This window comes from Doryrhamphus excisus, chromosome 22 (genome assembly GCF_030265055.1).
Source record: "Doryrhamphus excisus isolate RoL2022-K1 chromosome 22, RoL_Dexc_1.0, whole genome shotgun sequence".
Lineage (NCBI taxonomy): Eukaryota > Metazoa > Chordata > Actinopteri > Syngnathiformes > Syngnathidae > Doryrhamphus > Doryrhamphus excisus.
In genome coordinates this window covers 5030665-5058486 of record NC_080487.1, presented here as the reverse complement: position 1 = coordinate 5058486, position 27822 = coordinate 5030665, and the positions used below count along the sequence as shown (strand labels likewise).

At 40.6% G+C, this 27822-nt stretch overlaps 1 protein-coding gene across 4 annotated transcripts; it reads left to right on the top strand.

Moving 5' to 3' along the window:
* The first annotated feature begins 756 nt into the window (after positions 1–756).
* On the top strand, positions 757–27613 carry LOC131109665 (V-type proton ATPase 116 kDa subunit a 1-like). Of its 4 annotated transcripts, none has more exons than XM_058061902.1 (22): positions 757–869; positions 2978–3128; positions 3245–3323; positions 3418–3515; positions 4314–4442; positions 4528–4610; positions 5037–5163; positions 5276–5358; positions 6439–6532; positions 8941–9153; positions 10689–10839; positions 11022–11161; positions 11230–11393; positions 11924–12014; positions 12127–12245; positions 12785–13001; positions 13193–13300; positions 16560–16667; positions 19020–19037; positions 20869–20986; positions 23030–23201; positions 26291–27613. In XM_058061902.1, the coding sequence occupies exons 2-22, from the start codon at positions 3012–3014 to the stop codon at positions 26382–26384; spliced, it is 2523 nt and encodes an 840-aa protein (XP_057917885.1). In that variant the 5' UTR covers positions 757–869; positions 2978–3011; the 3' UTR covers positions 26385–27613. The 4 variants fall into 4 exon arrangements, with proteins under 4 accessions (XP_057917885.1, XP_057917883.1, XP_057917886.1 ...); XM_058061900.1 differs by having other exon boundaries at positions 16467–16667; XM_058061903.1 differs by lacking the exon at positions 19020–19037.
* Positions 27614–27822: the final 209 nt, after the last annotated feature.

Below are 27822 nucleotides of genomic sequence, written 5' to 3'. Positions count from 1 at the left end.
TTCCGGCGATCAAGTCTGATGCTTTTGTAATGTTTTTATTAATATCAATGACATCTAGTGACCAGAGTAGAATACTACATATCCTCAGTCTTTTGAATGCCTTGTATTTGTATTTTATGTTTGAAAATGCTTCCTTTAGGTAAACTATATGTAACATTTGCTGAAATATGCATGTTTTTTTAATATATGGGTATTCAACTACAAAATAGCATGATACATTAATATGACAGAGTGAGTGTGTTACCCTAACATAGTGTACGTGGGAATAGAATAGAATAGAATAGAATAGAATAGAATAGAATAGAATAGAATAGAATAGAATAGAATAGAATAGAAGAACATCTAATCTATCTTGAAGCAATATGAGAAACAAACAAAATATAGTTGTCATTAAAATATAGTTGTCAATAAAGTCCAATACTTCTAGAAAAAATAAAGGAATAATTGATGTCTGTGAAGATGATCCTTAAATTATTGTTACTTTTTGATTATTCCTTTTTTTATTATATTGAAATATCTATTATTATTAATATCTCTTTGCCCTGCTTATAGATACAGATTGTCTCATATTTTTCTTTATTTATTTAATCTTCATATGGCCAGTCATTTACAACGACGTCCTCACCAAAATAAAACTTCTCGCTTCCTTTCATTTTGAAATATACATAAATACATTCAACTGTCTTAAAATTGTCCTACTAAGTCTTTGTGGCTTTACGGAACAGTATTTTGAAATACAATCATTATGCTTTTATTTTTTTAAGTACAGACGTTGTATTTCCGGTTTTTGTATGGAGCTTAACGCACCTTGTTGGCCCGCAGCATCCAGCATCCTGACATAGACCGAGCACATATTGCTCATTCTAACCGTAAGTAACCAAAGCGAATATAATAATGATGTTTAATTTGTTGTTTATATTTGTTAAGAGGTTGTATAGTCAAAAGCGGTAAAAGCGGTATATTTTAACTGGATATTTTCCGTTTAATATTTGACGTGTGGGTCGAAAGGACGGCAATGAGTCTGATTTTCGTGCATTTAAGCCGATATTATTCAACATTTACGATGGCAAGTCGACAGTTTATTATAATTTTCTCTTCGAGGTTTCAAAATCAGTCATAGCTGCATCACGTACGTCATCGGCCTGTAATCACTTTTTATGTCCTCCACCGCGGATGGCGGCCGTATAATAGTGAAGCATAGTGCTTGAGGCGGGTAGGAATTGAACGCCTGTCGTAGACAGAAGATGCTGTCACAGGATGGAGGCAAGTAGCATCATGGCGTCCTTGAGCTTGAAGGGTATACAGAGCTTGCGGGAGGAAGGATGCGCCTCACTCACATTCAGCCTGCCAAGCTAACATGCTAACACATTTATAAAATCCAGTGCTGTGATGTGGGAAGATTGAACACATTTGGAAGCAATGTAGTTGTAGTTGTTTTATTTGGGGTTGATGTGTTTAACTAGGACTGGGATTCGAACACACGGGGATGGCTCCTCCCCCTGCAAACCTTCTTACATAGGGTGACTCCAAATAACTCCTCAGGTTCATAACTACGTCTTTGGTATGGAATTAGTTCAATAAATATACAACTCTTTTGCCTACATCTATGTAGATACACGTTATGGTAATGGTAATGGTTTAATTTCATTTGAACATGCATCAGAATACAATTGAATGCATCCCATAATCAGTTCACAGTTCCACATGTCCAAAAGGAGTAGGAAGAAGCAAAGCTTATTAAATCCTACCCCTCCATCTGGTACTTTTACAATCAGTAACTGTTACATTTGTTCACTTCCTGCTTTCCATAATATAGTTTGGTTTTTTATTTTAATAAAATAAAATTAAATTAAATTAAATTAAATTAAATTAAATTAAATTAAATTAAATTAAATTAAATTAAATTAAATTAAATTAAATTAAAAATTTTTGTCATGTACCAAAGTACGAGGTGATATGAACATCCAATGACATAACGGGTACCATAGTAAGTGTCAATATAGTGATATACTATATAGCACATCATGACTGGTTCAAGACTCTTCATCCTTGTATTTAGCAAACATCAACTGCTTGTATTGTTTCTTGAATTGGCTCATCGTTGTGCATTGTTTGAGGTCCTTACTCAATCCATTCCATAGTTTGATTCCACATACTGAAATGCTATGGCTTTTTAACGTAGTCCTAGCATAGAAGTGTTTCAAATGTACTTCTTCCCTGAGATCATATTTCTCCTCTCCTGTAGAGAAGTATTGGATGACATTTTTAGGTAATTGGTTATTTTTTTAGCCTTATGCATTATTTTAGCTGTTTGAAGATGAACTATATCAGCAAGTTGAAGTATTTGTGATTTTAGAAATAAGGAGTATTAGTATGTTCTCTGTAGGCGGCATTATGAATTATCCTTACTGACCTTTTTTGCAGTACATTTACATCGAGTGAAGATTGCTTTTATAGTTATTAGCCCATATTTCCACACAATAAGTAAGATATGGTAGAATCAGAGAGCAATAAAGAGTGTGGAGTGATTTCCGATTGAGAACAAATTTTGCTTTGTTCAATATTGAAATATTTCTTGCCACCTTATGTTGTATATTTGTAATATGAGGCTTCCAGCTCATATTTTCATCTATTGTGATCTCCAGAAATTTATTTTCCTTCACCCTTTCAATGTCTACACCGTTTATTTGTATTTGCTGGTATGTGTTCTTTCTGCTGTTAGCAAACAGCATGATTTTAGTTTTATTTAGGTTCAAGGATAATCTATTATCATCAAACCATCTTTTTAGTGTGACCATTTCTTCTCTGACCTTTCTAATGATTTAATCTGTACTCCCTCCAGAACAAAAAGCAGTGGTATCATCTGCAAATAATACCAGCTTTAAGTCTTTCGTGACTTTGGAGATATAGTAATTGATGTACAAGTTGAACAGTTTTGGTCGCAGTATTAAGTTGTATTCTTTGTACGTTTATGCAGGGTTTCTGAGTTGTGTACGGGTGTACCGGTCATCATGGGGGAGCTGTTCAGGAGTGAGGAGATGACCCTGGCCCAGCTGTTTCTCCAGTCGGAGGCGGCCTACTGCTGTGTAAGCGAACTGGGAGAACTAGGCATGGTCCAGTTCCGAGATGTGAGTAGGATGGCTTGCATTACTAGTGACTACTTTCAGTGTTTCAGTTGTTTCTTCATGAGTTCTAAGTTCACGCTCCATGTCATACGTTTGCCTAACAACATTTCCATTTGCAGCTGAATCCAGACGTGAACGTGTTCCAGCGCAAGTTTGTGAATGAAGTCAGGAGATGTGAGGAGATGGATCGAAAACTAAGTGAGTACATTGAGGCAGTCCTTCACAGCTAGAATATCTGTAGTAGGTACCCAGCTTCAGTTTCTACAGCAATGTGTTCCTTCACTGTCCACAGGGTTTGTGGAGAAGGAGATCAAGAAGGCCAACATTCCAACTGTGGACACCGGTGAGAATCCTGAGGTGCCTTTTCCCAGGGATATGATCGATCTGGAGGTAAGACCTTTTTCTAGACACTACTTAGAGAACTAGGGGACTGTCAGTACTTAATACAATGGCCCCACAAAAGGTAAGGAATGCTGCCTTTTCCAAAGGCAAATATGATAGCTAAGTAGCTTGGGGGACAGCATACTAACATAGCAATAGACTACACATTTAATAAGTTAAGTTAAAGCACGGGTCTCAAACATGCGGCCCGCGGGCCAAATGTGGCCCGCAGGAGACTAGTTTGAGGCCCCCACCTTGATGTGAAAGTTTAATGTTAGTGCGGCCCGCGCAAGTTTGATATGGATGCTGTATGGTATCATGTACCCAGAAAAAATTATTACGTTTGATTAATGTTCATCTTAAAGGTTAAATAACTGTTAATAGTTATCCTCCCTATGTGTGTGGAAGTGGTAAGTTTTTGGCTTTTTTAAGTTTAAAGGAAAATAACAGACCCTAGCTCCAGTGGCCCCCAAGTAAATTGAGTTTGAGACCCCTGAGTTAAAGTCATACAGTACATGTATAGCATGCATTAAACATGGAACAGTGTAAAGTTGAGTGTAAAGGTGACTATAGGGATGTTATTTCATGTATAGAGTTCTCTAATAATGTCGAATAGATATATTTAAATGGTATAACTACAAAAATATATAAATCCTCCTTGGTGGAAATTCACTCATCATGGTCTGGTGTGGAACCAATAGCCACAATAAACGATATACGTATTAGTGTAAACAGTCCTTGTTAGGAAAGGACCTTGAACCCAATTAGCAACAAAAAAAGTTACCGTGAGAATGTTATGATTTGCAGGCTACCTTTGAGAAGTTGGAGAATGAGCTGAAGGAGATCAACACCAACCAGGAAGCCCTGAAGAAGAACTTCCTTGAGCTGACGGAGCTTAAACACATCCTTCGTCGAACACAGCAGTTCTTTGACGAGGTTTGCAACCTTTTCATAGCTCTCCATCTTCACTCAACTCAAATAAAAAAATAAAGTTGTTATATGAGGACATTTTTTTGTTAAGATGGAGGATCCCAACTTGTTGGAAGAGTCATCAGCTCTCATGGAAGGCAACGAAGGGGGCAGAGGGGCGCCACTCAGATTGGGGTAAAGCCTGAGACTTATGTACAGTATATTTGTCATCATCTACATCTACATTTATGTGAGAAATGAACACTCGCTTTCCTGTGTGTTCTAAATATAGAAAAAAACGACATCAATGCTTTGTTTACATAATGTAACCTGCATATTAACCAAGCTACAGACACATTTTTATTGTTATTATTATTAATGGAAGAACTAATTTATTGGCGTAGTGACACCTCGCCACTCCACACTGGCGACCTAGGCCTAGGCATATATTTCATCTTATTTCATATTATCTGCAAACTGTATTTGTATATAACTCTGGGTAAAATTGTTGATTTGTTAATACTTGGGTTGTTTATATTGTTTGTTTTTTTTATATTGTGTATTTTGTACTGCTTATTGGAATGAATAAAGGCATATCTTATCTTATCTTATCATCATCAGGTTTGTGGCTGGCGTGATCAGCAGGGAGAGGATTCCAACCTTTGAGAGGATGCTGTGGCGGGTGTGTCGAGGTAACGTTTTCTTACGGAAGGCTGAGATTGAGGACCCTCTCGAGGACCCCACTACGGTTAGTTCTTAGTATCAATTCTCTTCCATTAGTTACACGACGACAGGAAAATAGAAGCTGATTTTTCTCAGTGAGTACAATAAAAAAAAAACAATGTCATCCTTTTCAACAGGGAGACCAGGTCCACAAGTCTGTCTTCATCATTTTCTTCCAAGGCGACCAGTTGAAGAACAGGGTGAAGAAGATCTGTGAAGGGTGAGCGTTTGTGCGGCCACGGCTCCTTTTTGCTTGTGCCGTCACTTCTGTTTTGCTGTTTTCCAATAATTTCCCTGACCTTAATGAGTGGAAGCTCAGGTAAACTGAATGTTTCTGTTAGATTTTTATAAACTATTATTTATTCATTATACAGTGATTGTGTCAATTTTAGCTTTAATTCTTATTTAACTAAGGCATTTGTCATATTTGTTTATTATAACGTGTTTCAGGCAGTTTTAACTCCTTATTTATTCTCTTCATAACCAAGTAAGTTCAAATTCATTCATTCATTCATTCATTTTCTACCGCTTATCCTCACGAGCGTCGCAGGGGTGCTGGAGCCTATCCCAGCTGTCTTCGTGCGAGAGGCGGGGTACACCCTGGACTGGTGGCCAGCCAATCACAGGGCACATATAGACAAACAACCATTCACACTCACATTCATACCTATGGACAATTTGGAGTCACCAATTAACCTAGCATGTTTTTGGAATGTGGGAGGAAACCGGAGTACCCGGAGAAAACCCAAGCATGCAAACTCCACACAGAGATGGCCGAGGGTGGAATTGAACCCTGGTCTCCTAGCTGTGAGGTCTGCACACTAACCACTCGAGCGCCGTGCCGCCCACCACCAAGTCTTATTTTCTCTTATTATGTTTACTATATTGGACAGTGTAAAGGTGACTATAGGGTTGTTATTTCATGTCTACAGGACTCTAATGAAACCAAAGGTTTTGTATGCTCTACCTCTCAAAATATTCCATTCATAAATAAAAAAAATCCTACTTGGAGGAAATTCACTTATCATGGTCGGGGCTTGAGCCAATTAACCATATTTGCCATATTTGATGTTTTATTTAAAAAACCTCCAAAAACATAAATAACAAATGGAAATGGCATTTTTTATGTTTTGTACTAAGTCTCTCTTCATCCTCCTCCTGGGAAGTAAAACCGCTAATGTCGTCTTCTTCAGTTTCGGAATTAACAGTCTCATAATTCTTTTTTCACACACCGTCAGTCAAATCAGCCTTTGAGCATGTGCGGTTCAATTAAGTTCGCTTTGCGTTCTTTCTCTTGCAGGTTCCGTGCCTCTCTCTATCCTTGTCCAGAGACCCCACAGGAGAGGAAGGAGATGCTCGCAGGAGTCAACAGCCGTATTGATGATCTCCAAATGGTACATTTCTTTTCCTAGCCCATCGCTTCCTTTTACATTTCAAGTTGTACGATATCAACAACCATTCACACTCACATTCATACCTATGGACAATTTGGAGTCGCTAATTAACCTAGCATGTTTTTGGAATGTGGGAGGAAACCGGAGTACCCGGAGAAAACCCACGCATGCACGGGGAGAACATGCAAACTCCACACAGAGATGGCCGAGGGTGGAATTGAACCCTGGTCTCCTAGCTGTGAGGTCTGGTGCTAACCACTCGACCACCGTGTCGCCCATGTTTACAGCATGTAATGTTAAGATAAAATATACCGTATTTTCCCGGTTTGGCTGGTGCTGCCACTTATACTCCAGAGCGACTTATATATGTTTTTTTCACACTGAGAGCAGCAAGATGGCAATCTCCTGTACCACTGAACATTTACAATGTAAACATCAAGTTATAAAGACAACTGAGAGAGACGGAACACCAATTCCCACAAAAAGATTACAGAGCAAATTACAAGCTGCAAATAAACTTATGTTATGTTATGTTTTATAGGCTATAGTAATCTGATTAACAGTTCATATGTTACCCTGACGGGCGGCACGGCGGTCGAGTGGTTCGCGCGCAGACCTCACAGCTAGGGGACCAGGGTTCAATTCCACCCTCAGCCATCTCTGTGTGGAGTTTGCATGTTCTCCTCGTGCATGCGTGGGTTTTCTCCGGGTACTCCGGTTTCCTCCCACATTCCAAAAACATGCTAGGTTAATTAGCGACTCCAAATTGTCCATAGGTATGAATGTGAGTGTGAATGGTTGTTTGTCTATATGTGTCCTGTGATTGGCTGGAGACCGGTCTCGGGTGTTACCCTGACATACTAGCCTGTATATTAAGGCCGGCAAAATCCCGTTCATTCTCATTCGTGATGAATTTATTATCATTACACTTATTGTTGATCTTGTCAACAATAACCATGGCAGCAACATTCTTACTTTGTTACAACACAGTCAACAATCACAACAAACCAATTAATCAGAAACTGTGCACAACAGTACCCTGACCTTCAGGCTGATGCATGCTCCTTGCTCCATCATATTACATGAAAAGCCATTGTGATGCATACACAGGCCTTATCTCCAAAATGGGTCTTATCTGCTAAAGACTTTTTGTTCCGTATCAATGAGTTGTGGTTTCCAGAGTTTGGCCTCCTAAAATCCGTGTTCTCTCTGAGGGTCTGCCCTAGTGTGTGCCTGCCAACCACATACAATGTACTAGCCGAGTACAATGGAACATTCGGCTCAGTTTTTTTCGAATCATTTGGCATAAACAAGAGCTGTGGGTCTTAATTGTTTCAACTTTGAGATAGTTTAGATCAGGGGTCTCAAACTCAATTTACTTGGAGGCCACTGGAGCTTGGGTCTGGGTGAGACTGGGCCGCATCAGGTTTTCCAAAAAAACACACACAAAAAAACGCATTTATTAAAAACAAAAAATTAAAAAAAAATTGCTTTGGTTCCAATTTTCTACAAGAAAAGCTCAAATATCTTACTTTTTATTTTTCTACACAAAATAAGATGAAAAATAAATAAACAAATCAAGAATAAAGAAAATCAATCAATCAGTAATAAATAAATAAATATAATAATAATAATAAAACGGCAAATAATAAAAACTTAAGAAACCACATATAGTTGGTGGGTAGACAAATTATTTTTTTCAGATTAAAATGAACAAAGCATTATTAGAGCCCTGTAGACATGACAAAACACGACTATAGTCACATTTATACTCTTTTTATTTACAACATATTGCGCAACTGCAGGGTCTTGAGACACATGCTAACTCGCAAACTAGAGAGCTAGTGACCTAAACGGTAGCCTTCAAGTTATTTCCTTTAAACTTAAATAGCCAAAAACTTACCACTTCCACACGGATAGGGAGGCTAACTATCAACAGTTATTTAACTTTTAACATGAACATTAATGAAACGTAATAATTTTTTCTGGGTACATGATACCATACAGCATCCATATCAAACTTGCGCGGGCCGCACTAACATTAAACTTTTATATCAAGGTGGGGGCCTCAAACTAGTGTCCTGCGGGCCACATTTGGCCCGTGGGCCGCGTGTTTGAGACCACTGGTTTAGATGAATGGTCAGACTTTATTGGCCTACAGAGTGCAAAACTTACATCACTCTCACCCAGACAGGAAGTCCCAAATACGGTAGACATGCTTGGTTCTGAGTGCTGTATCGGCGAAGGGGATCTGCGCTTTAAAGCGAGCATTGGCTGATATCGATACCGTGATTTTTTTACTGATATATGCCGATACCGATCTTGTTCACAAGTGAAGGAAGGATGAAATCTGCCCCATTAAGCATCTTTTTTGGACCTGTGCTAAATTCTTCACATTGCCAACTCAGGTGCTGAACCAGACCGAAGACCACCGCCAGCGAGTGTTGCAGGCCGCTTCAAAGACCATGCGAGTTTGGTTCATCAAAGTTCGGAAGATGAAAGCCATCTACCATACTCTTAACCTCTGCAACATCGACGTCACTCAGAAATGTCTCATCGCGGAGGTGTGGTGTCCTGTCTCGGACCTGGACTCCATTCAGTTTGCCCTCCGCAGAGGAACGGTGAGTTTGAACTCTTTGTTATTTAGTCAAATTCTTGATATTGTCATTGAGGCACCAGAAAGTGCCACCAGTGTCCTTTGGAGGGTGAATGAGTGAAAGAAGCCATCTTTGAGGATTTGATTGATCATAGGTATGAATGTGAGTGTGAATGGTTGTTTGTCTATATGTGCCCTGTGATTGGCTGGCCACCAGTCCAAGGTGTATCCTGCCTCTCGCCCGAAGACAGCTGGGATAGGCTCCAGCACCCCCGCGACCCTCGTGAGGAAAAAGCGGTAGAAAATAAATGAATGAATGAATGAATGAATGATCAGTAATAGACAGGAAGTTTGAATAAGGTCCATTTCTTCTACGTTCCTACCTTGAATGTAACCACGTGGCGTTCCTTAATATAACTTGCCCTTCATCCTGCATCTGACCGAAATACTGTAACAAAAATCCATCATATTGGTGTATATGATTTCCTGGAATGTAGCAAGGTAGGTGCTGATTCCAGCCAGCTTCACTCCCCTCCAAAGCATGTAAGGAGAAGCTGTTAGCTCTCACATGTTACCGCATTGCAACCATCATCATGTGACTTTGACGTGCATGCTAAATGTAAGACTGGGGAAAAACTACCTAAACGGGAACAACGTACCTTAGGATGGAAATCTGTTCTCCACAGTATTTCAATATCCAATCCAAATACAAGCAGGCAAGATATTTTTTTTGGCATCATTGGAATGTCTTTTTTCATTCCAAGGCTTTTCCATTCAAAGCTTTATGGGAGCTGCTTCCTGTTGTTGTGTACGCCCCCCCCCCCTGCCTTTGAGTTCACAAACAATTTGTGCTGTGTTGAGACTGTTGCTGTGAACGGGGCGGCATTGGATACAATTGTATAGGCATTTCTTTTGGCAAAACAAAGGCAAAGTCAATTGATTACTGTCTAGCAGTACAGATGATGGTCAGTTTGTTGAAGTTTTATCCAACCTACAGTATTTTATTGTGTCGTGGACTGCACACACACACACACATAAACACACACACATACACTGATGTACAGTAGGCATGCCATATACAGCATATACAAAAATCTGTTGAAATTTTATTTACAGGAATACAAAATATTGACACGTCGGGCACAATTTGGACATTTTCACCGCGGTCTGCATTTGCCAGTGGTTTAGACATTAATGCCGGGATGCTGGAGCCTATCCCAGCTGTCTTTGGGCGAAAGGCAGTGTACACCCTCGACTGGTGGCCAGCCAATCACAGGGCACATATAGACAAACAACCATTCACACTCACATTCATACCTATGGACAATTTGGAGTCGCCAATTAACCTAGCATGTTTTTGGAATGTGGGAGGAAACCGGAGTACCCGGAGAAAACCCACGCATGCACGGGGAGAACATTGAACTTTGTGAGGTCTGCGCGCTAACCACTTGTCCACCGTGCAGCCCTTGTCCCATTCAGTGTATAGTCAAATACTGCTACATCCTGTTGTAAAGGCGTGTTGATGTGGATTCTGTCATTGACATTGAGCATATTTGACAGGAGCGAAGCGGTTCAACTGTGCCGTCTATCCTCAACCGAATGCAGACCAAGCAGACGCCGCCCACTTTTAACAAGACCAACAAGTTCACCAGCGGCTTCCAGAACATTGTGGACGCCTATGGCATCGGAAACTACCGTGAAATCAATCCAGGTAGTATCGTGATGCCTAAAATTGGAAGCGTGCAGTCAGTCTGTACTTGAGGAGTGGTTCCAGTCCTACTTTATTATCATGCATGGTAGTGATACCAGTGTTGGTATCAGTGTTGTATTTTTCATTTGAATGAATAGCTGGGTCGTCTGATGTTCTCTTCCATGTATCTTTCCGTCATAAAGCTCCGTACACCATCATCACCTTCCCTTTCCTGTTTGCCGTCATGTTTGGCGACATGGGTCACGGCCTTTTGATGACCTGCGCTGCTCTCTACTTGGTCATCCGAGAGAGTCGCCTCCTTGCCCAGAAGAGCGACAATGAGGTATTGATGGAATGAAGAAGAAAATGGTAATGTGAGGTGATCACCTCCGTATCTCTATTTCCTGACAGATGTTCAATATGGTGTTTGCTGGCCGCTACATCATTCTGCTCATGGGGATCTTCTCCGTGTACACAGGCGTCATTTATAATGATTGCTTCTCCAAATCGCTGAACATGTTTGGCTCCGGGTGGAGCGTGAGGCCCATGTTTGGTCCCAAAGGAGCCAACTGGTCGTAAGTTATCCCGTTTTCAGCAATGTTCATGATTGTTCATGAATGTTGCAGGATTGTCATACTAATAGTTGGTCTTTTTCTAATAAACCACCTGAGAAAAAGCAGATTTGTTCTTATATAAAGCCGCATGTCTCCACGTCATAATGTGGAATATTGTGGTCCTTGAGGAACAGCCAGCTTTTATTTGACAGGAGACAATCATGAGCTATGAAAGCCACAAGCTTAAGTTAACCCTTTGGAAATTGCAGGAGGTCAATACACGCCAGAATTTACCATAAATTCAACGTAAATATGAACTTCTACATTGTTATATGCTTTGCTTTACTCGCAATTTGGATGATTTTAGACAATATAATCAAGATTCAAGACTTGAGACTTAAATAAGACAAATAAATGTAAGGTTCTGAAGTGATATGGACAGTATTTGACTGAGGGAAATATATGTGGACTGGTCAATGCTGTATGTTTGGAAGGTGCTGAACAAGAAAGCTAATACTGTATTTTATTCCTCTTTTACTGTCATGTTGAAGCTTTGAGACGCTTGACAGCAACGCCGTGCTGCAGCTGGACCCAGCCGTTCCTGGTGTCTTCAATGGGCCTTATCCTCTGGGAATCGACCCGGTAAAAGACTTGAGCAAAAATGTTGAACCTTTGCTCAATATTTTCTTTTTTTTTTTTTTCGTTGGAGGGAGGAAAAATGTCATTGAAGTGAAAGCTGCTGTCATTCGTGCAGATCTGGAACGTCGCCACCAACAAGCTGACCTTCCTCAACTCGTTCAAGATGAAGATGTCTGTCATCCTAGGTGTCATTCACATGCTGTTTGGAGTCTCCCTCAGTCTTTTCAACCATCTGTAAGTGTTGCCTTCAAAACCGAGACGGGAATGCAGGAGGTCTTCACTTTTTAGCTATATATATCACTATATTGACACTTACTATGGTACCCATTATGTCATTGGATGGTCATATCACCTTGTACTTCGGTATGTGACATAAAATAAAATTAAATTAAATTAAATTAAATTAAATTAAATTAAATTAAATTAAATTAAATTAAATTAAATTAAATTAAATTAAATTAAATTAAATTTAATTTAATTTAATTTAATTTAATTTAATTTAATTAAAATTTAATAATTGTATGAATAAAAAAAAAACTTAAATTATATCAGGAAAGCAGGAAGTGAACAAAAGTTACTGATTGTAAAAGTACCAGATGGAGGGGTAGGATTTAATAAGCTTTGCTTCTTCCTATTCCTTTTGGACATGTGGACTGTGAACTGATTATGGGATGCACTCAATTGTAATCTGATGCATGTTCAAATGAAATTAAACCATTACCATTACCATTACACACTAAATCTCTTTTTTTTTAACTAAACAACCACTTCAGGTACTTCAAGAAGCCTCTGAACATCTTCCTGGGCTTCATCCCAGAAATTGTCTTCATGGCAAGCCTGTTTGGTTACCTCGTCCTGCTGGTCTTCTACAAGTGGACGGCTTACGATGCATTTACTTCAAAAGATGCTCCCAGCCTCCTAATCCACTTCATCAACATGTGCCTCTTCAACTACAGTGATCCCACCAACAAGCCGCTCTACGCAGGACAGGTGCTACCTCATCCTCAACCTCACAGTAGAGCTCATGTTGTTCCACATTCAAAAGTCTAATGTGCTTTGTGTATGCAGGATATGTAAGAAATTTGCCTCCATTGGGGTCATGGCTGGTCATCGACTGGTCCAGTGGTGACTACTACTAGCGGGGCAGTGCTTTGTTAACCTCCCTGTGTTTGAACCTATAGATGGGGATTCAAGTGTTGTTGGTGCTCATTGCCCTTGCATGTGTGCCCTGTATGCTGGTGGTGAAAACTATGGTGCTTCGGCGTCAGCACCTGTGGAAAGTACACCTGGTATGTGCATTTCACCCTGCCTACAAACTAATTGCACACTCAGATATTCTCTATTTTGTCATATAACCTTTTTTTTGCCCCTATTCTGTCTTTCACCGTACATTTGATTGTGAAATGTGTTTTGGTGTTGCCATGAAATGTGCTTAAAGCCTGCCTTGGAAACGCTGTTCACTTGACAATGTGAGGGAACCCAAACAACAGGCAATGGTTTGCAATCATCCCCGAGATAAAATCCACTGGATGCGTTAAACCTCATGTACTGGAAAGCTAATCTTAATAGTTGATGTTGTTCAGGGGTGGAGTTAGGTGTGATACCTGATTGGTGCCTTACTGATTCCGAAGGACATTCTGGCTCAGGCTCAGTCCAAACGTAAAGAATCCAATCCACCTGATTTTATGTTCAAGGAAAACTGCACTTTTGGGACTTTTGGGAATTTTTCAGCATGCCTATGTGAGGCAACAACACACATCTAGATATCAGCCTTTAGATATCAGCCTCGTTCCAGATATCAGCTTCTAGATATCAGCCTCGTTCTAGATATCGCCTCTAGATATCAGCCTCGTTCCAGATATCAGCTTCTAGATATCAGCCTTGTTCCAGATATCAGCTTCTAGATATCAGCTTCTAGATATCAGCCTCGTTCTAGATATCAGCCTTTAGATATCAGCCTCTAGATATATCAGCCTCGTTCCAGAGATCAGCTTCTAGATATCAGCCTTGTTCTAGATATCAGCCTTTAGATATCAGTCTCTAGATATCAGCCTCTAGATATCAGCCTCTAGATATCAGCCTCGTTCCAGATATCAGCTTCTAGATATCAGCCTCGTTCTAGATATCAGCCTTTAGATATCAGCCTCGTTCCAGATATCAGCTTCTAGATATCAGCCTCGTTCTAGATATCAGCCTTTAGATATCAGCCTCTAGATATCAGCCTCTAGATATCAGCCTCGTTCCAGATATCAGCTTCTAGATATCAGCCTCTAGATATCAGCCTCTAGATATCAGTCTCTAGATATCAGCCTCGTTCCAGACATCAGCTTCTAGATATCAGCCTCGTTCTAGATATCAGCCTTAAGATATCAGCCTCTGGATATTAGCCTCTAGATATCAGCCTCGTTTGAGATATCAGCTTCTAGATATAAGCCTCGTTCTAGATATCAGCCATTAGATATCAGCCTCTAGATATCAGCCTCTAGATATCAGCCTCGTTCAAGATATCAGCTTGTAGATATCAGCCTCATTCTAGATATCAGCCTTTAGATATCAGCCTTTAGATATCAGCCTCAAGATATCAGCCTCTAGATATCAGCCTCGTTCCAGATATCAGCTTCTAGATATCAGCCTCGTTCTAGATATCAGCCTCTAGATATCAGCCTCGTTCCAGATATCAGCTTCTAGATATCAGCCTCGTTCCAGATATCAGCTTCTAGATATCAGCCTCGTTCCAGATATCAGCTTCTAGATATCAGCCTCATTCTAGATATCAGCCTCTAGATATCAGCCTCTAGATATCAGCCTCTAGATATCAGCCTCGTTCGAGATATCAGCTTCTAGATATCAGCCTCGTTCTAGATATCAGCCTTTAGATATCAGCCTCTAGATATCAGTCTCTAGATATCGGCCTCGTTCCAGATATCAGCTTCTAGACATCAGCCTCGTTCTAGATATCAGCCTTTAGATATCAGCCTCTAGATATCAGCCTCTAGATATCAGCCTCGTTCCAGATATCAGCTTCTAGATAGCAGCCTTGTTCTAGATATCAGCCTTTAGATATCAGCCTCTAGATATCAGCCTCGTTCCAGATATCAGCTTCTAGATATCAGCCTTGTTCTAGATATCAGCCTTTAGATATCAGCCTCTTCTAGATATCAGCCTCGTTCTAGATATCTGCCTTTAGATATCAGCCTCGTTCGAGATATCAGCTTCTAGATATCAGCCTTTAGATATCAGCCTCTCGAAATCAGCCTCGTTCCAGATATCAGCTTCTAGATATCAGCCTCTAGATATCAGTCTCTAGATATCAGCCTTGTTCGAGATATCAGCTTCTAGATACCAGCCTTGTTCTAGATATCAGCCTTTAGATATCAGCTTCTAGATATCAACCTTGTTCCAGATATCAGCTTCTAGATATCAGCCTCGTTCTAGATATCAGCCTCTCGATATCAGCCTCTAGATATCAGCCTCGTTCCAGATATCACCTTGTAGATATCAGCCTCGTTCTAGATATCAGCCTTTAGATGTCAGCCTCTAGATATCAGCCTCGTTCCAGATATCAGCTTCTAGATATCAGCCTTGTTCTAGATACCAGCCTTTAGATATCAGCCTCTAGATATCAGCCTCGTTCCAGATATCAGCTTCTAAATATCAGCCTCGTTCTAGATATCTGCCTTTAGATATCAGCCTCGTTCGAGATATCAGCTTCTAGATATCAGCCTTTAGATATCAGCCTCTCGATATCAGCCTCGTTCCAGATATCAGCTTCTAGATATCAGCCTCTAGATATCAGTCTCTAGATATCAGCCTTGTTCGAGATATCAGCTTCTAGATACCAGCCTTGTTCTAGATATCAGCCTTTAGATATCAGCTTCTAGATATCAACCTTGTTCCAGATATCAGCTTCTAGATATCAGCCTCGTTCTAGATATCAGCCTCTCGATATCAGCCTCTAGATATCAGCCTCGTTCCAGATATCACCTTCTAGATATCAGCCTCGTTCTAGATATCAGCCTCTAGATGTCAGCCTCTAGATATCAGCCTCGTTCCAGATATCAGCTTCTAGATATCAGCCAAAAATCGACATTGGCACCCTCAGTTAGCATCCACCCCAGAGTTAGCATCTTATCTTATGAGTATTAGCATCCCATCAGAGAGCTTCAACATGGCAGCCACATCTGCCGTTACCCAGCTGTACAGGAAGTTTAGGTAATGAGAGAAGAGGTTCAACTCAACCAGTGAGATTCTATCACGTTGAACAAACTTTGAAATCCAACATTTCTTTATTGAAAAGACACCTTTACCTCGGTAACGTGTCACAAATATACCACGATTGGAAACATCATCTTCAGTATCTTCTCTGGGTGCCTTTTATTTGTGAGCAGTTTCATGCAGCGTGCAACCAAAGGCTTGCTTTAAGCCCGACACAGCTTTTGTGACTTTTGTATCTAGTCACAGAAGAGGGAAGAAACCACTGCAGAGAATCTAGAGCAATCTTTAGAGCGAACAGGCGTGTCCTCATCATGCACCGGACTCACCCAACAGGGCACGCAGAAGTTTGGAGGGGTGCGAGTGGGCAACGGGCCCACGGAGGATGAGGCTGGCATCATGGACCACGACCAGCTCTCCCAGCACTCGGAGGAAGGAGATGAGGTGAGTCTGTTGGTCTCTCTGAGACTGCTCTACTCTATTTGGAGACTGTTAAGAATAAACTTGTAGAATATGATAATAAGTCTGATATATAGTATGAGCCTTTTTACTCCTTCAATCAGGGGTGTCCAAACTTTACACCGAGGGCTGGATACTGAAAAATCAAAAGGGGGCCACTTGGCGGCCCCTGATATTTCTATAGGGTAAAATGTTGTAAAATGTAAAAATGTTTTACTGTATTTTTCTTTGTGTATTTTGTAAGAATATATTTGTATTAGGGCAGCACGGTAGTCTAGTGGTTAGCACGCAGACCTCACAGCTAGGAGACCAGGGTTCAATTCCACCCTTGGCCATCTCTGTGTGGAGTTTGCATGTTCTCGCCGTGTATGCGTGGGTTTTCTCCGGGTACTCCGGTTTCCTCCCACATTCCAAAAACATGCTAGGTTAATTAGCGACTCCAAATTGTCCATAGGTATGAATGTGAGTGTGAATGGTTGTTTGATTGGCTGGCGACCAGTCCAGGGTGTACCCCGCCTCACGCCTGAAGACAACTGGGATAGGCTCCAGCAACCCCCGCGACCCTTGTGAGGAAAAGCGGTAGAAAATGAATGAATGAATGAATGAATATTTGTATTAGTTATTCATCTTTTTTGCTCAATTTTTCCAATTTTTGTGGTTCTGCCTTGCTATATTGTACCGTGGGCCAAAAAAAAAGCCCAAATTTTGGACCCCCCTGATGTAGGCTGTTCAGACAGGATGATGTTGGTGATATCATGCTTCAATTTAATGATTATTATTATGAGATGTTATATATTTTTGTATTTTCATTTCAAGGATTGAGAAACACTTCTAAATGACGAGAGTAGCTATAACTTTCCAGACATATTCTGCATAGAGAGCTGTGTTTTCTCCTGGCTGGTCGGGGGGGGCGATGGGGGCTTTCAAATAGAAAGGGAGGCCTGTGATGGACTAGTGCGAGATAAGAGTTAGATTTTCCATTTCAGAAACATAAACACTGAGGTGGTTTTCATGAGAACCGGTGAATGGAATTTCTGAAAATACCAGCCAGTTGAGTCAGAGGTGTGGTGTGGCCCCCGGGTGTGCTACTTGGTCCGTCTGAGTGTTTATGTTTTGATAACATATTGCATAACTGTCATTGAACAAGACCACATTCAATTCTCCAAAGCAGCGGTATTCCATGTAGGCGTGCTTATCAAGCGGGGAAGCTGGGGATGAAGGAATATCATGTTGCCTTGTGGTGCATGGAACTGGTTTGAAATATACTATCTATTACACAACACCTGGAGCCCATCTCATACATGATAGTTCATGGAGCATATTTGTTTTGCTTACTTACAAATTAAATATAGGGCGGCACGAGTGGTCGAGTGGTTAGCGCGCAGACCTCACAGCTAGGAGACCAGGGTTCAGTTCCACCCTCGGCCATCTCTGTGTGGAGTTTGCATGTTCTCCCCGTGCATGCGTGGGTTTTCTCCGGGTACTCCCACATTCCAAAAACATGCTAGGTTAATTGGCCACTCCAAATTGTCCATAGGTATGAATGTGAGTGTGAATGGTTGTTTGTCTATATGTGCCCTGTGATTGGCTGGCCACCAGTCCAGGGTGTACCCCCGCCTCTCGCCCGAAGACAGCTGGGATAGCGGTAGAAAATGAATGAATAAATTAAATATATTTACACTCTCTTTCCCCTATTTTCCCCCCCATTTTTCCCCCTCAATCTTTCAACTTTCTTCTTCAATAATCTTAAATAATAACTAAACATAATAATAATAAATAAATAATAAATAATCTAAAATAATGTAAATATTTCTTGTAATTATGACTTTATTCTCATAATATATGGACTTTATTTCCACACCCACAAACGATAACCTTTTTCAACTCTATTTCCCTCCTAATATTACAAGTTCATTCTCATAAATTGACTCTATTGACTCTATTCTCCAAACATTATAACTTTTTCCACAACCAGTTTTCCAAAAATGTTTTTGTTTCTGGTAATCTTACAACTTTAAAAACGTTTTTCTTTCTTAAATGTGTCAAATGTATGCTACTAAAATGATGTTATTTCTCACAAAATGATGGTGCATTCTTTTTCTCAGTCAATAACAACTCTTTTCTGTTCATGTTTTCACTTTATTCTTGTGAAAGTACTTTTGATTTTCCCATTTTTCCCAATGTGCAGCGGGCCAATAGAAAAGCAGCCCCGGGCCGCACTATGCACACCCTTCCTCTTGGTCATTTTGATGATTGGAAATGATGATGAGAGCGTTTGTTAGTATCCATTAGTTGCTGAACGCCTTCACTAACCTTTGACCTTTGATTCCTTTCAAGCAAGCGGAGGAAGAGCCGGTAAGAGTCTCAACGGTCTTTTTCAGTCTTGGGGTTTTGTTCCTTGTGGTCTTTTTCATTTCTTCCTTTATGTTAAAGAGGGCATGCATATCGCATGTTCTTCTTGGGTGGGTTTGCTCCAGATGCCCTCACAGTCCAAGAGCATCCTTTAGTTTTTCAGCATGTGGGCCTCGCCGAAAGACGTTTGAACACCCCAATCCATTATTATAAGCATTTTTGATTTAGCTTTTTCTGAAATATTGACACACCGATAGCATAATATTCCTTTGTAGGTCCATATTCTGCTCACGTACTTGAACGTATGACCTCATGCTGCTGTGACAATATAAGTGATGCCAATACATCAAACTCGCCAGTTTTGTTTTCTCAAGCCACTTGCGTTGGAGACACTTTAATGGGAACAATGAGCAACTGCTTCCATGAACTCAGTTCCCTGGGTCCAAGAACAAAAGAGGAGCATGGAAAAGGAAACCCAGCCAGCGACAAGCCAAATGCAACAACAGAGACATAGAGCCGTAGCTCGGCCCAGTGCATACAGGAAAGGCTAGTCTTGTTCCAGGATGGAGTAAATGAAGGGACAATACACAAACAAGTCTGTGATCCTGCAGGACTTACACACGCGAAAAGTAGATCATGGATTTGCTACAAAAAGCACAGTATTTCACATATGCTTGGATGAAGATGAAGAAGAAGTTGGGCGGCAAATGCTCACAGACCAATCAAACATGGAAACAAGAAGTTGTGAAAATCGGAGCAATACCATAAAAAACAATATCTTTTTAAAGATTGACTCGTGGTTAGCATGTTGGCAGAGTGGTTAGCGTGTAAACCTAGTGGTTAGCATGTTGGCTGAGTGGTTAGCATGTTGCCGGAGTGGTTAGGATGCTGGCCGAGTGGTTAGCATGTAGGCTGAGTGGTTAGCATGTATGCCGAGTAGTTTGCATGGTGGCCGAGTGGTTAGCATGTTGGCCGAGTGGTTAGCATATTGGCCGAGTGGTTAGCATGTAGGCCCAGTGGTTAGCATGTTGGCCGAGTGCTTAGCATGTAGGCCTAGTGGTTAGCATGTAGGGCTAGTGGTTAGCATGTAGGCCCAGTGGTTAGCATGTAGGCCAAGTGGTTAGCATGTTGGCCAAGTGGTTAGCATGTAGGCCGAGTGGTTAGCATGTTGGCCAAGTGGTTAGCATGTAGGCCGAGTTCTTAGCATGCAGGCCCAGCGGTTAGCATGTTGGCCGAGTGCTTAGCATGTAGGCCGAGTGGTTAGCATGTTGGCCAAGTGCTTAGCATGTAGGCCAAGTGGTTAGCATGTAGGCCCAGTGGTTAGCATGTTGGCCGAGTGCTTAGCATGTAGGCCAAGTGGTTAGCTTGTAGGCCGAGTGGTTAGCATGTTGGCCGAGTGGTTAGCATGTAGGCCCAGTGGTTAGCATGTTGGGCGAGTGGTTAGCATGTAGGCCAAGTGCTTAGCACATAAGCTGAGTGCTTAGCATGTAGGCCGAGCGGTTAGCATGTAGGCCCAGTTGTTAGCATGGTGGCCGAGTGGTTAGCATGTAGACCCAGTGGTTACCATGTAGGCCCAGTGGTTAGCATGTTGGCCAAGTGGTTAGCATGTTGGCTGAGTGGTTAGCATGTTGACTGAGTGCTTTGCATGTAGGCCGAGTAGTTAGCATGTAGGCGGAGTGCTTAGCATGTAGGCCGAATGGTTGCAACGAGTGGTTAGCATGTTGGCCACACAGCCACTGAGCCTATACTATCTGACCTGCACTTTCCCTTGTACAGTAAAAGTCCATTTTAAGGTTACAATTGAAACAGTAATATTATTGTGTTCTTTCCACAGTTTGACTTTGGTGATGTGGCCGTCCATCAGGCCATCCACACCATAGAGTACTGTCTGGGCTGTATCTCCAACACTGCCTCCTATCTGCGTCTGTGGGCTCTCAGTCTGGCTCATGCACGTGAGTAGATTCACCAACTAGCTCACACGACATTGGCCAGCACGGGTTCTCCAACTATGGTACATGGAAAGTTGCTTTCTTTATGTAGTAGTGGGCCAGTCCACCACAGGGTCGGGACTTGCATGCAGATTCTGTCCGTTGTGGTGAAGAGAGCCTAAAGACAAACCTTGCAATGTACTAGTCGTCTACGTTCCTACCGAAGCAACAAGATTGAAGGTTTTCTTAGAGATTCCCTCAGAGATACATTAAGAAGAAACTCTGAGTAGAACCGCTGATTATGAAAATGTGAAAATTACCATCCTAGTAATTTTAAAAAGGAGCAGTAGGTCAAAATAATAGTTATTATGTTCAAACTGAAGCAATTAAAGCCACTTTAAACTGATGTTATATTAAAGTGGGCTGATTTGGACTCTTCTAGCCTTGTTGCAGTTTATGAGAACTCCTGCCCAGTTGAATTGGGAAATGGAAAAAATAAACTGGAATGGAATGGCCTTTATTGTCATTATACAAGATGTACAACGAGATTGGAGAGCTTCTCCTTTCAGTGCAGTAGTCAAGTTTAAAAAAAAAAAAGTATATAAAAGTAGAGTAAAAAAGACAATTTAACAAGATATATACAAGATATCCAAAATATGCACATAGTATTGCACAGGAGCATATGCAGGAGCAGACATATTGCAGATATATTAATTTTAGTGCAATGATAAATGGGTCATAGTGCAAATAATGACTGGTGTATACAGATGAGTAAAGTCACATATGAGTGTATTGTATTGGGCAGTGATGGAATATTGCACATTTGCATTATGCTAATGACCGGGTACGTTGTATATCTGAGTTCAGGGTAGTGATGGCTCTTGGGAAGAAGCTGTTTCTCAGTCTGGAAGAAAAAATAAAAAGTAGTTGGTGCTATGCTGTACGCTTTGACATTTGTTTTAACAGGGAGAGACACAGTATAACCTATGACCCAGTACTTAGTGGGGAAACCCTTGTTGGCAAACACGGAGGTCAAACGTTTTGAGGCTGAAGTATCAGCTTTATATGGGATTCAGTTCCACTCCAGGACACTCCAGGATCTTTTGAGTCATTGTCAGGCTGTAAGGACCCATCCATCAGCCTCATCTTTTAGTGTTCTTCAGTGTTTCTCATCCAAGATTGTAAATTACAGGCCCCTCTTGTGCACTTAGCAGAAAAAGAGCCCTTAAGCAGAATTTTTCCACGTTTAGGTTTGACAGTAGGAATGGTGCTCTGGAGGTCATATTCAGCATTTCTCTGCCTCCGAGTTGAAGCCATTGAAGTCATTCCGTCATTCTGTTGTTCACTAGCAAATTTCAGACAAGCCTGTGCTTGTGTCTTCTCGAGCGGGGAGATCTTGTAGGTACTGCAGAATCTCAGCAAAGTGTTTAATAATGCTTTTTTTTGGAGACTGCGGCCCCGACTTCAACTTCAGGCTTCTGACTGAAGTGTAAATGTTGTTGTACAGTAACTCGGATATGTGGACTCGGATATATCGGAAATTCGCTCACAACGGACAGATAAAAAAGAACCAATTTTTCTGTAATGCATTTCCAATAAAAATTCATTGCATATATCGGATTTTTTATAACGGATTTCGCCTATTTCGGACAAAATCTCCAGTCCCGTTCCAATGCATTTCCATTAAATTTCCCTCGCATATATCGGATGGCCGCATCGTGGCGCTCCGATTCGCCGAATCGTGACAGGCCGCTATACGACGTAATTTGCAGCGTTTGCAGCGTTGCCTGCGCGTCCAGGTACATTGGAAACATAGTCAAGGAAGTGCCTTTTTATAACGGATAAAATCCGATTTACGCATATACCGCATATAAATCCGATATATGCGTAAAACGGACATTTTCCGGTATACGCATATAACGGATTTAGCTTATATCGGACAAAACCAGTGGGAACAATTGAATCCGATATATCCGAGGTTTACTGTATCGTCCCTGTGATCATTTCAAAGACATTTGAACTTCCGTGATGACAGTTTTCCTTTTGTTCTTTTTCATGTGTGCTCAGAGCTGTCAGAGGTGCTCTGGTCCATGGTGATGCACCTCGGTTTATCCTCCCGCAGTGGGGGTGGGTTCTTTGGCCTGTCCATCATCTTTGCGGCCTTCGCCACCCTCACAGTTGCCATCCTGCTGGTCATGGAGGGGCTGTCGGCCTTTCTGCATGCCCTGCGTCTTCACTGGTGAGTATAGAATTACTGCACTATACAGTAGGTCCTCATATCATGTGAAGGAATGTCCATACTATGGATTCCAGTGCGCCATCATTTTTCACCTCTTGTATCTCTTTGCCAAAGCCGTACGTCTTCAGCATGTCAAACACATGAAACATTCCTGACTCAAAGTGGTTTACTGTAACTGTAAGCTCAAAACGTTTCAGAGAAAGAACCTTGCAGCGCCATCGCTTCCTTGCACCGTGTCTGCCAAGCTGATACAAGCAGCACCGTTCCATGTTGTACTGAGATACACACTCGGGTCAAACATTGGCCCATTAGAGAACATTATCACCACGCTGGAATGTACCGGAACGCTGATAGCACAATGGCTTCTTTTACGTAAGAACGTTCGCCTTGTCCTGATTGTTTATAGTATAGAGAATATCACAAGGCGGGAATATTTATACATATACGTCCATTTGGACGAATCTACCTTCCAACGTGTTGAAAGGTCCATCAACTCCTGATCATCCTCCTGACCCTCCTTTACTCCTTTACTGAGAAAACAAACCTTGACTGAGAGAGCAGATGAAGATAGCTTGAGTGAGTTCACTGATATGAACGCTTTTTGAAATGGTCGGTAGAGGTTATGGTATTAGAAAAGTGGAAAGTTCGTTCACATTCTTTGAAGCGCTTGAACGTGCTTGAACTCTTTGTTTTTCAAAGGTTCCTTTCTCCCTAAAAAATAGCACACACACACTTCACGTGGACAGGGAACATCCGCTTATACAGAAACCTTTGCCCCCTTCTTGATTTGGTAATGGTGCATTTGATGGTGCAATTGAGTGCATCCCATAATCAGTTCACAGTTCCACATGTCCAAAAGGAGTAGGAAGAAGCAAAGCTTATTAAATCCTACCCCTCCATCTGGTACTTTTACAATCAGTAACTGTGCATTTGTTCACTTCCTGCTTTCCTGATATAATTTAAGTTTTTTTTTTTCAATTTATACAATTATTTTATTTTATTTTATTTTATTTTATTTTATTTTATTTTATTTTATTTTATTTTATTTTATTTTATTTTATTTTATTTTATTTTATTTTATTTTATTTTATTTTATTTTGAGAAATATTGGATTTTTATTGGTTATTTTTAGGGGAAAAAAATTTGTTTGTCACACTTAAATGTTTCAGATCATCAAACAAACTGAAATATTAGTCAATGACAACACAACTGAACACCAAAAATTCCGTTTTCATATGAAATAATTTTTTATCCAATCCTACATTGAAAAAAGTGATTCCCCCTAAAGCTACTAAGCTAATAACTGCAATCAAGAATTTGTGCTAACTTGCAATGAGTCCTTCAAAATTTATGATCATCACACTACCACCACCATATTTTACTCTTGCTATGTTGTTCTCGTTCTCAAATGCAGAATTACTTTCTGCAAAAATAAGACCACTATTTAGTAGTATTAACTGGTCCATATTTTGGGCAAGTACCAGGAAAATACCTCCAGAAAGCTAAAGAAAAGCTTCAACGCCCCAGACTGATTGTGTATGCGTGTGCAGTAGAAGCATACACTGCCAGGACGAGTGCGTTACTTGGTTAATAAAGCAGAAGTGTGTCAGCTCAACAGGTATCCGCTAAGGTTAAAAAGAGTCCTGGAGTATTTTTCGCAGAGGTGAGCGAATGGAAATAGTCATGCTCGGAGTAAACAGCAGTCAACTTGGACCTCTGCTTTGGTATCTGCTCTTCACAAGCACACGCTGATGACTTGTCTGTGCAAACACACTTACGCATTACGCACAGGCACTCACAAGGACACACAGAAGGTGGAAGCGTTTTTTTTTTTCCATCTGCACAGATATGTGGAGAGGCAAATGAGAGGATCTCTCATTTCTTTCCACGTTTTTAAGTGTCGCCCTCACACCGCTCTGGTAGGCCAAATATTTGCCACAGCTTGGAGACATTCCTTGGCAGCTCCCCTCACTTGCAAAGGAACGGCCCTCTCTTCGTGTTTTCTTACCAACGGAAGACATCAGAAGCAGTCACAATCAGAAAATCATTTTGGAAAACAATAGACTGAAAGACTCAACTCGGGGAAAATAGCCAATCATGAACCTTTCTAAGGGTGTTTATTTTGTCTGCAAGCATGGTTATGTAATCTTTCCATAAATACACGCCATTTGTGGCTTTGAATATGTACATGTCCAACATGTTTGATGAGAATTTCTTTTTTTCTGTGCTTTTGGTCATCAAAGAGGTTTTCCAAAAAAAAACAAAACCCCCATTTATTAAAAACAAAAACATTAAAAAAATCTTTGCTTTGGTTCCAATTTTCTACAAGAAAAGCTCTGATAAAACATTCCACTATTCTCAAATCTTAATTTTTATTTTTCTGCACAAAATAAATAAACAAATCAAGAATAAAGAAAATCAATCAGTAATAAATAAATATAATAATAACAATAAAACACCAAATAATAAAAACTTAAGAAACCACATATAGTTGGTGGGTAGACAAATTATTTTTTTCAGATTAAAATGAACAAAGCATTATTAGAGCCCTGTAGACATGACAAAACACGACTATAGTCACATTTATACTCTTTTTATTTACAACATATTGCGCAACTGCAGGGTCTTGAGACACATGCTAACTCGCAAACTAGAGAGCTAGCGCCCTAAACGGTAGCCTTCAAGTTATTTCCTTTAAACTTAAATAGCCAAAAACTTACCACTTCCACACGGATAGGGAGGATAACTATTAACAGTTATTTAACATGAACATTAATCAAACGTAATATTTTTTTCTGGGTACATGATACCATACAGCATCCATATCAAACTTGCGCGGGCCGCACTAACGTTAAACTTTCATATCAAGGCGGGGGCCTCAAACTAGTGTCCTGCGAGCCACATATGGCCCGCGGGCCGCGTGTTTGAGACCCCTGCGTTAGATGATGATGATGATGTTGAATGCAGCTATATGTGCATTAAGGTGAATAATATTGATCATTTCATTAAATGAGCACTAAATAAGCAAGGTCATGTGAATGTTTACAGATCTCTGACCACATATCTTCTTCTCAACTGTCTCATTTCAGGGTCGAGTTCCAGAATAAGTTCTATGGTGGTCAAGGCTTCAAGTTTGTCCCCTTCTCGTTCGAGAGTATCATGGAGGGAAGATTTGACGAGTGATCGTTAGCTGGTGGAGTCCATAGTCTTCTCTCTTCTCTTGTGTACTGTATGTGTCCGTGTGCATGAACACTCGTACAAACCTCTGTGTCCCTCTAGTGGCAACCCATAAACCTGGCTGCCCATGATGTTGAATATTGTACCTGCACTGTAGAGGCTTTACCCAGGCTGGAACACCATGGGTAGATTTTAACGTATTTATAGTTTTAGTAAGGCTTGTGCAGTATATTGTCATTTCCTGTTGTGAGCTTGGCTCCTCTTGTGTTTTTGGATGGCGAAGCAGGTACCACACCTTTGTGTAGAACTTTAAACAGACAGTGGAAATTCTTGGTAAAATGCACTCACTTCATGGTCCCCCCCCCCCCCCCTTCCCCCCATGTACTTGGCACATTCCACCCACATCCAGTCACTCCTCTCCTGTGCTGTCAGCGTGTGTCATTAGGAGGGAGGAAATGATCAGAGAGGGCAAGGAAACGGAGTTACAATGTGGCGGAATGATCTCATGGCATGGCTGAGTGACATGACGTTACATAGAGCAGGTGTGTCCAAAGTGTAGCCAGCGGCACGTCCTAAAAATAGTTTAGCTAGAAAAATACGAAATACTGAAACCATGGAAAAATCAGTCATTTTACAAGAATAAAGTCCAAATATTAAGAGGAAAAGTTGTAATCCTGCGACCAAAAGTCGCCAAAACCTTACAAGAAAATGTAATATATTATGAGAATAATATGAAAAATTTTATTTATTTTTTTAAGTTAAAGTCGAAATATTGTGGGAGTGAAGTCATCATCAGAGGAAAATTAGCAAGTATAAAGTTGAAATAGTTGGGACATAAAAACCAAGAGCAATACAGCTGTAATTTTACAAGAAAAAAAGAGGACAAAAGTTGTTTTCCAACGAGAAGAAAAGAAAATTTATGAGAATATTGTGAGGCAAGATGTCATTTTAGTAGCAAATTTTTTTTAAATATTATGAGAAACAAAATAAAGTTGTAATTTTTAGAAAATGAGTTAAATATTTTGAGAATAAAATTGACACCAATTATTTAAGAGAAATGTTGACAATTTTGGAAAAATGTCATAACAAAAAAGCTAAAATGTGGGGAAAAAAAGTGGCCCTTGGACACCCTTGCCACATGGTAAAGAAGTCACGGTACGAAGCTGTCTATGATGAGGGGTCATCCATGTGGTCTCATGTCTGCATGAAATCAATAGTTACAGTATAAAGTATATTTTGAAGGAGCCAATAAGGCCTTCTTGTTCTTTTGAGTCAACTACACATGAGGCAACAGAAATGGAACTGGCAGATAAACTTCATTTGCATTCTTTTTTTAATTGCAGTACAATAAATACCCTGACAAATGACAAATGTGACGTGATGTTGTGCAATCATTAGTGATGTGTTTGTGATCAATAATAAAGCTCAAATGTGTGGATTCCGA

Excerpts from the sequence above, each read along its gene's own strand:
- LOC131109665 (XM_058061900.1), top strand. The coding sequence starts at position 3,012 with ATGGGGGAGCTGTTCAGGAGTGAGGAGATGACCCTGGCCCAGCTGTTT. Across the intron at positions 4,443-4,527 it reads CACAGCAGTTCTTTGACGAG|ATGGAGGATCCCAACTTGTT; the intron begins GTTTGCAACCTT and ends TTTTTTGTTAAG. Across the intron at positions 13,002-13,192 it reads AGCCGCTCTACGCAGGACAG|ATGGGGATTCAAGTGTTGTT; the intron begins GTGCTACCTCAT and ends TTGAACCTATAG.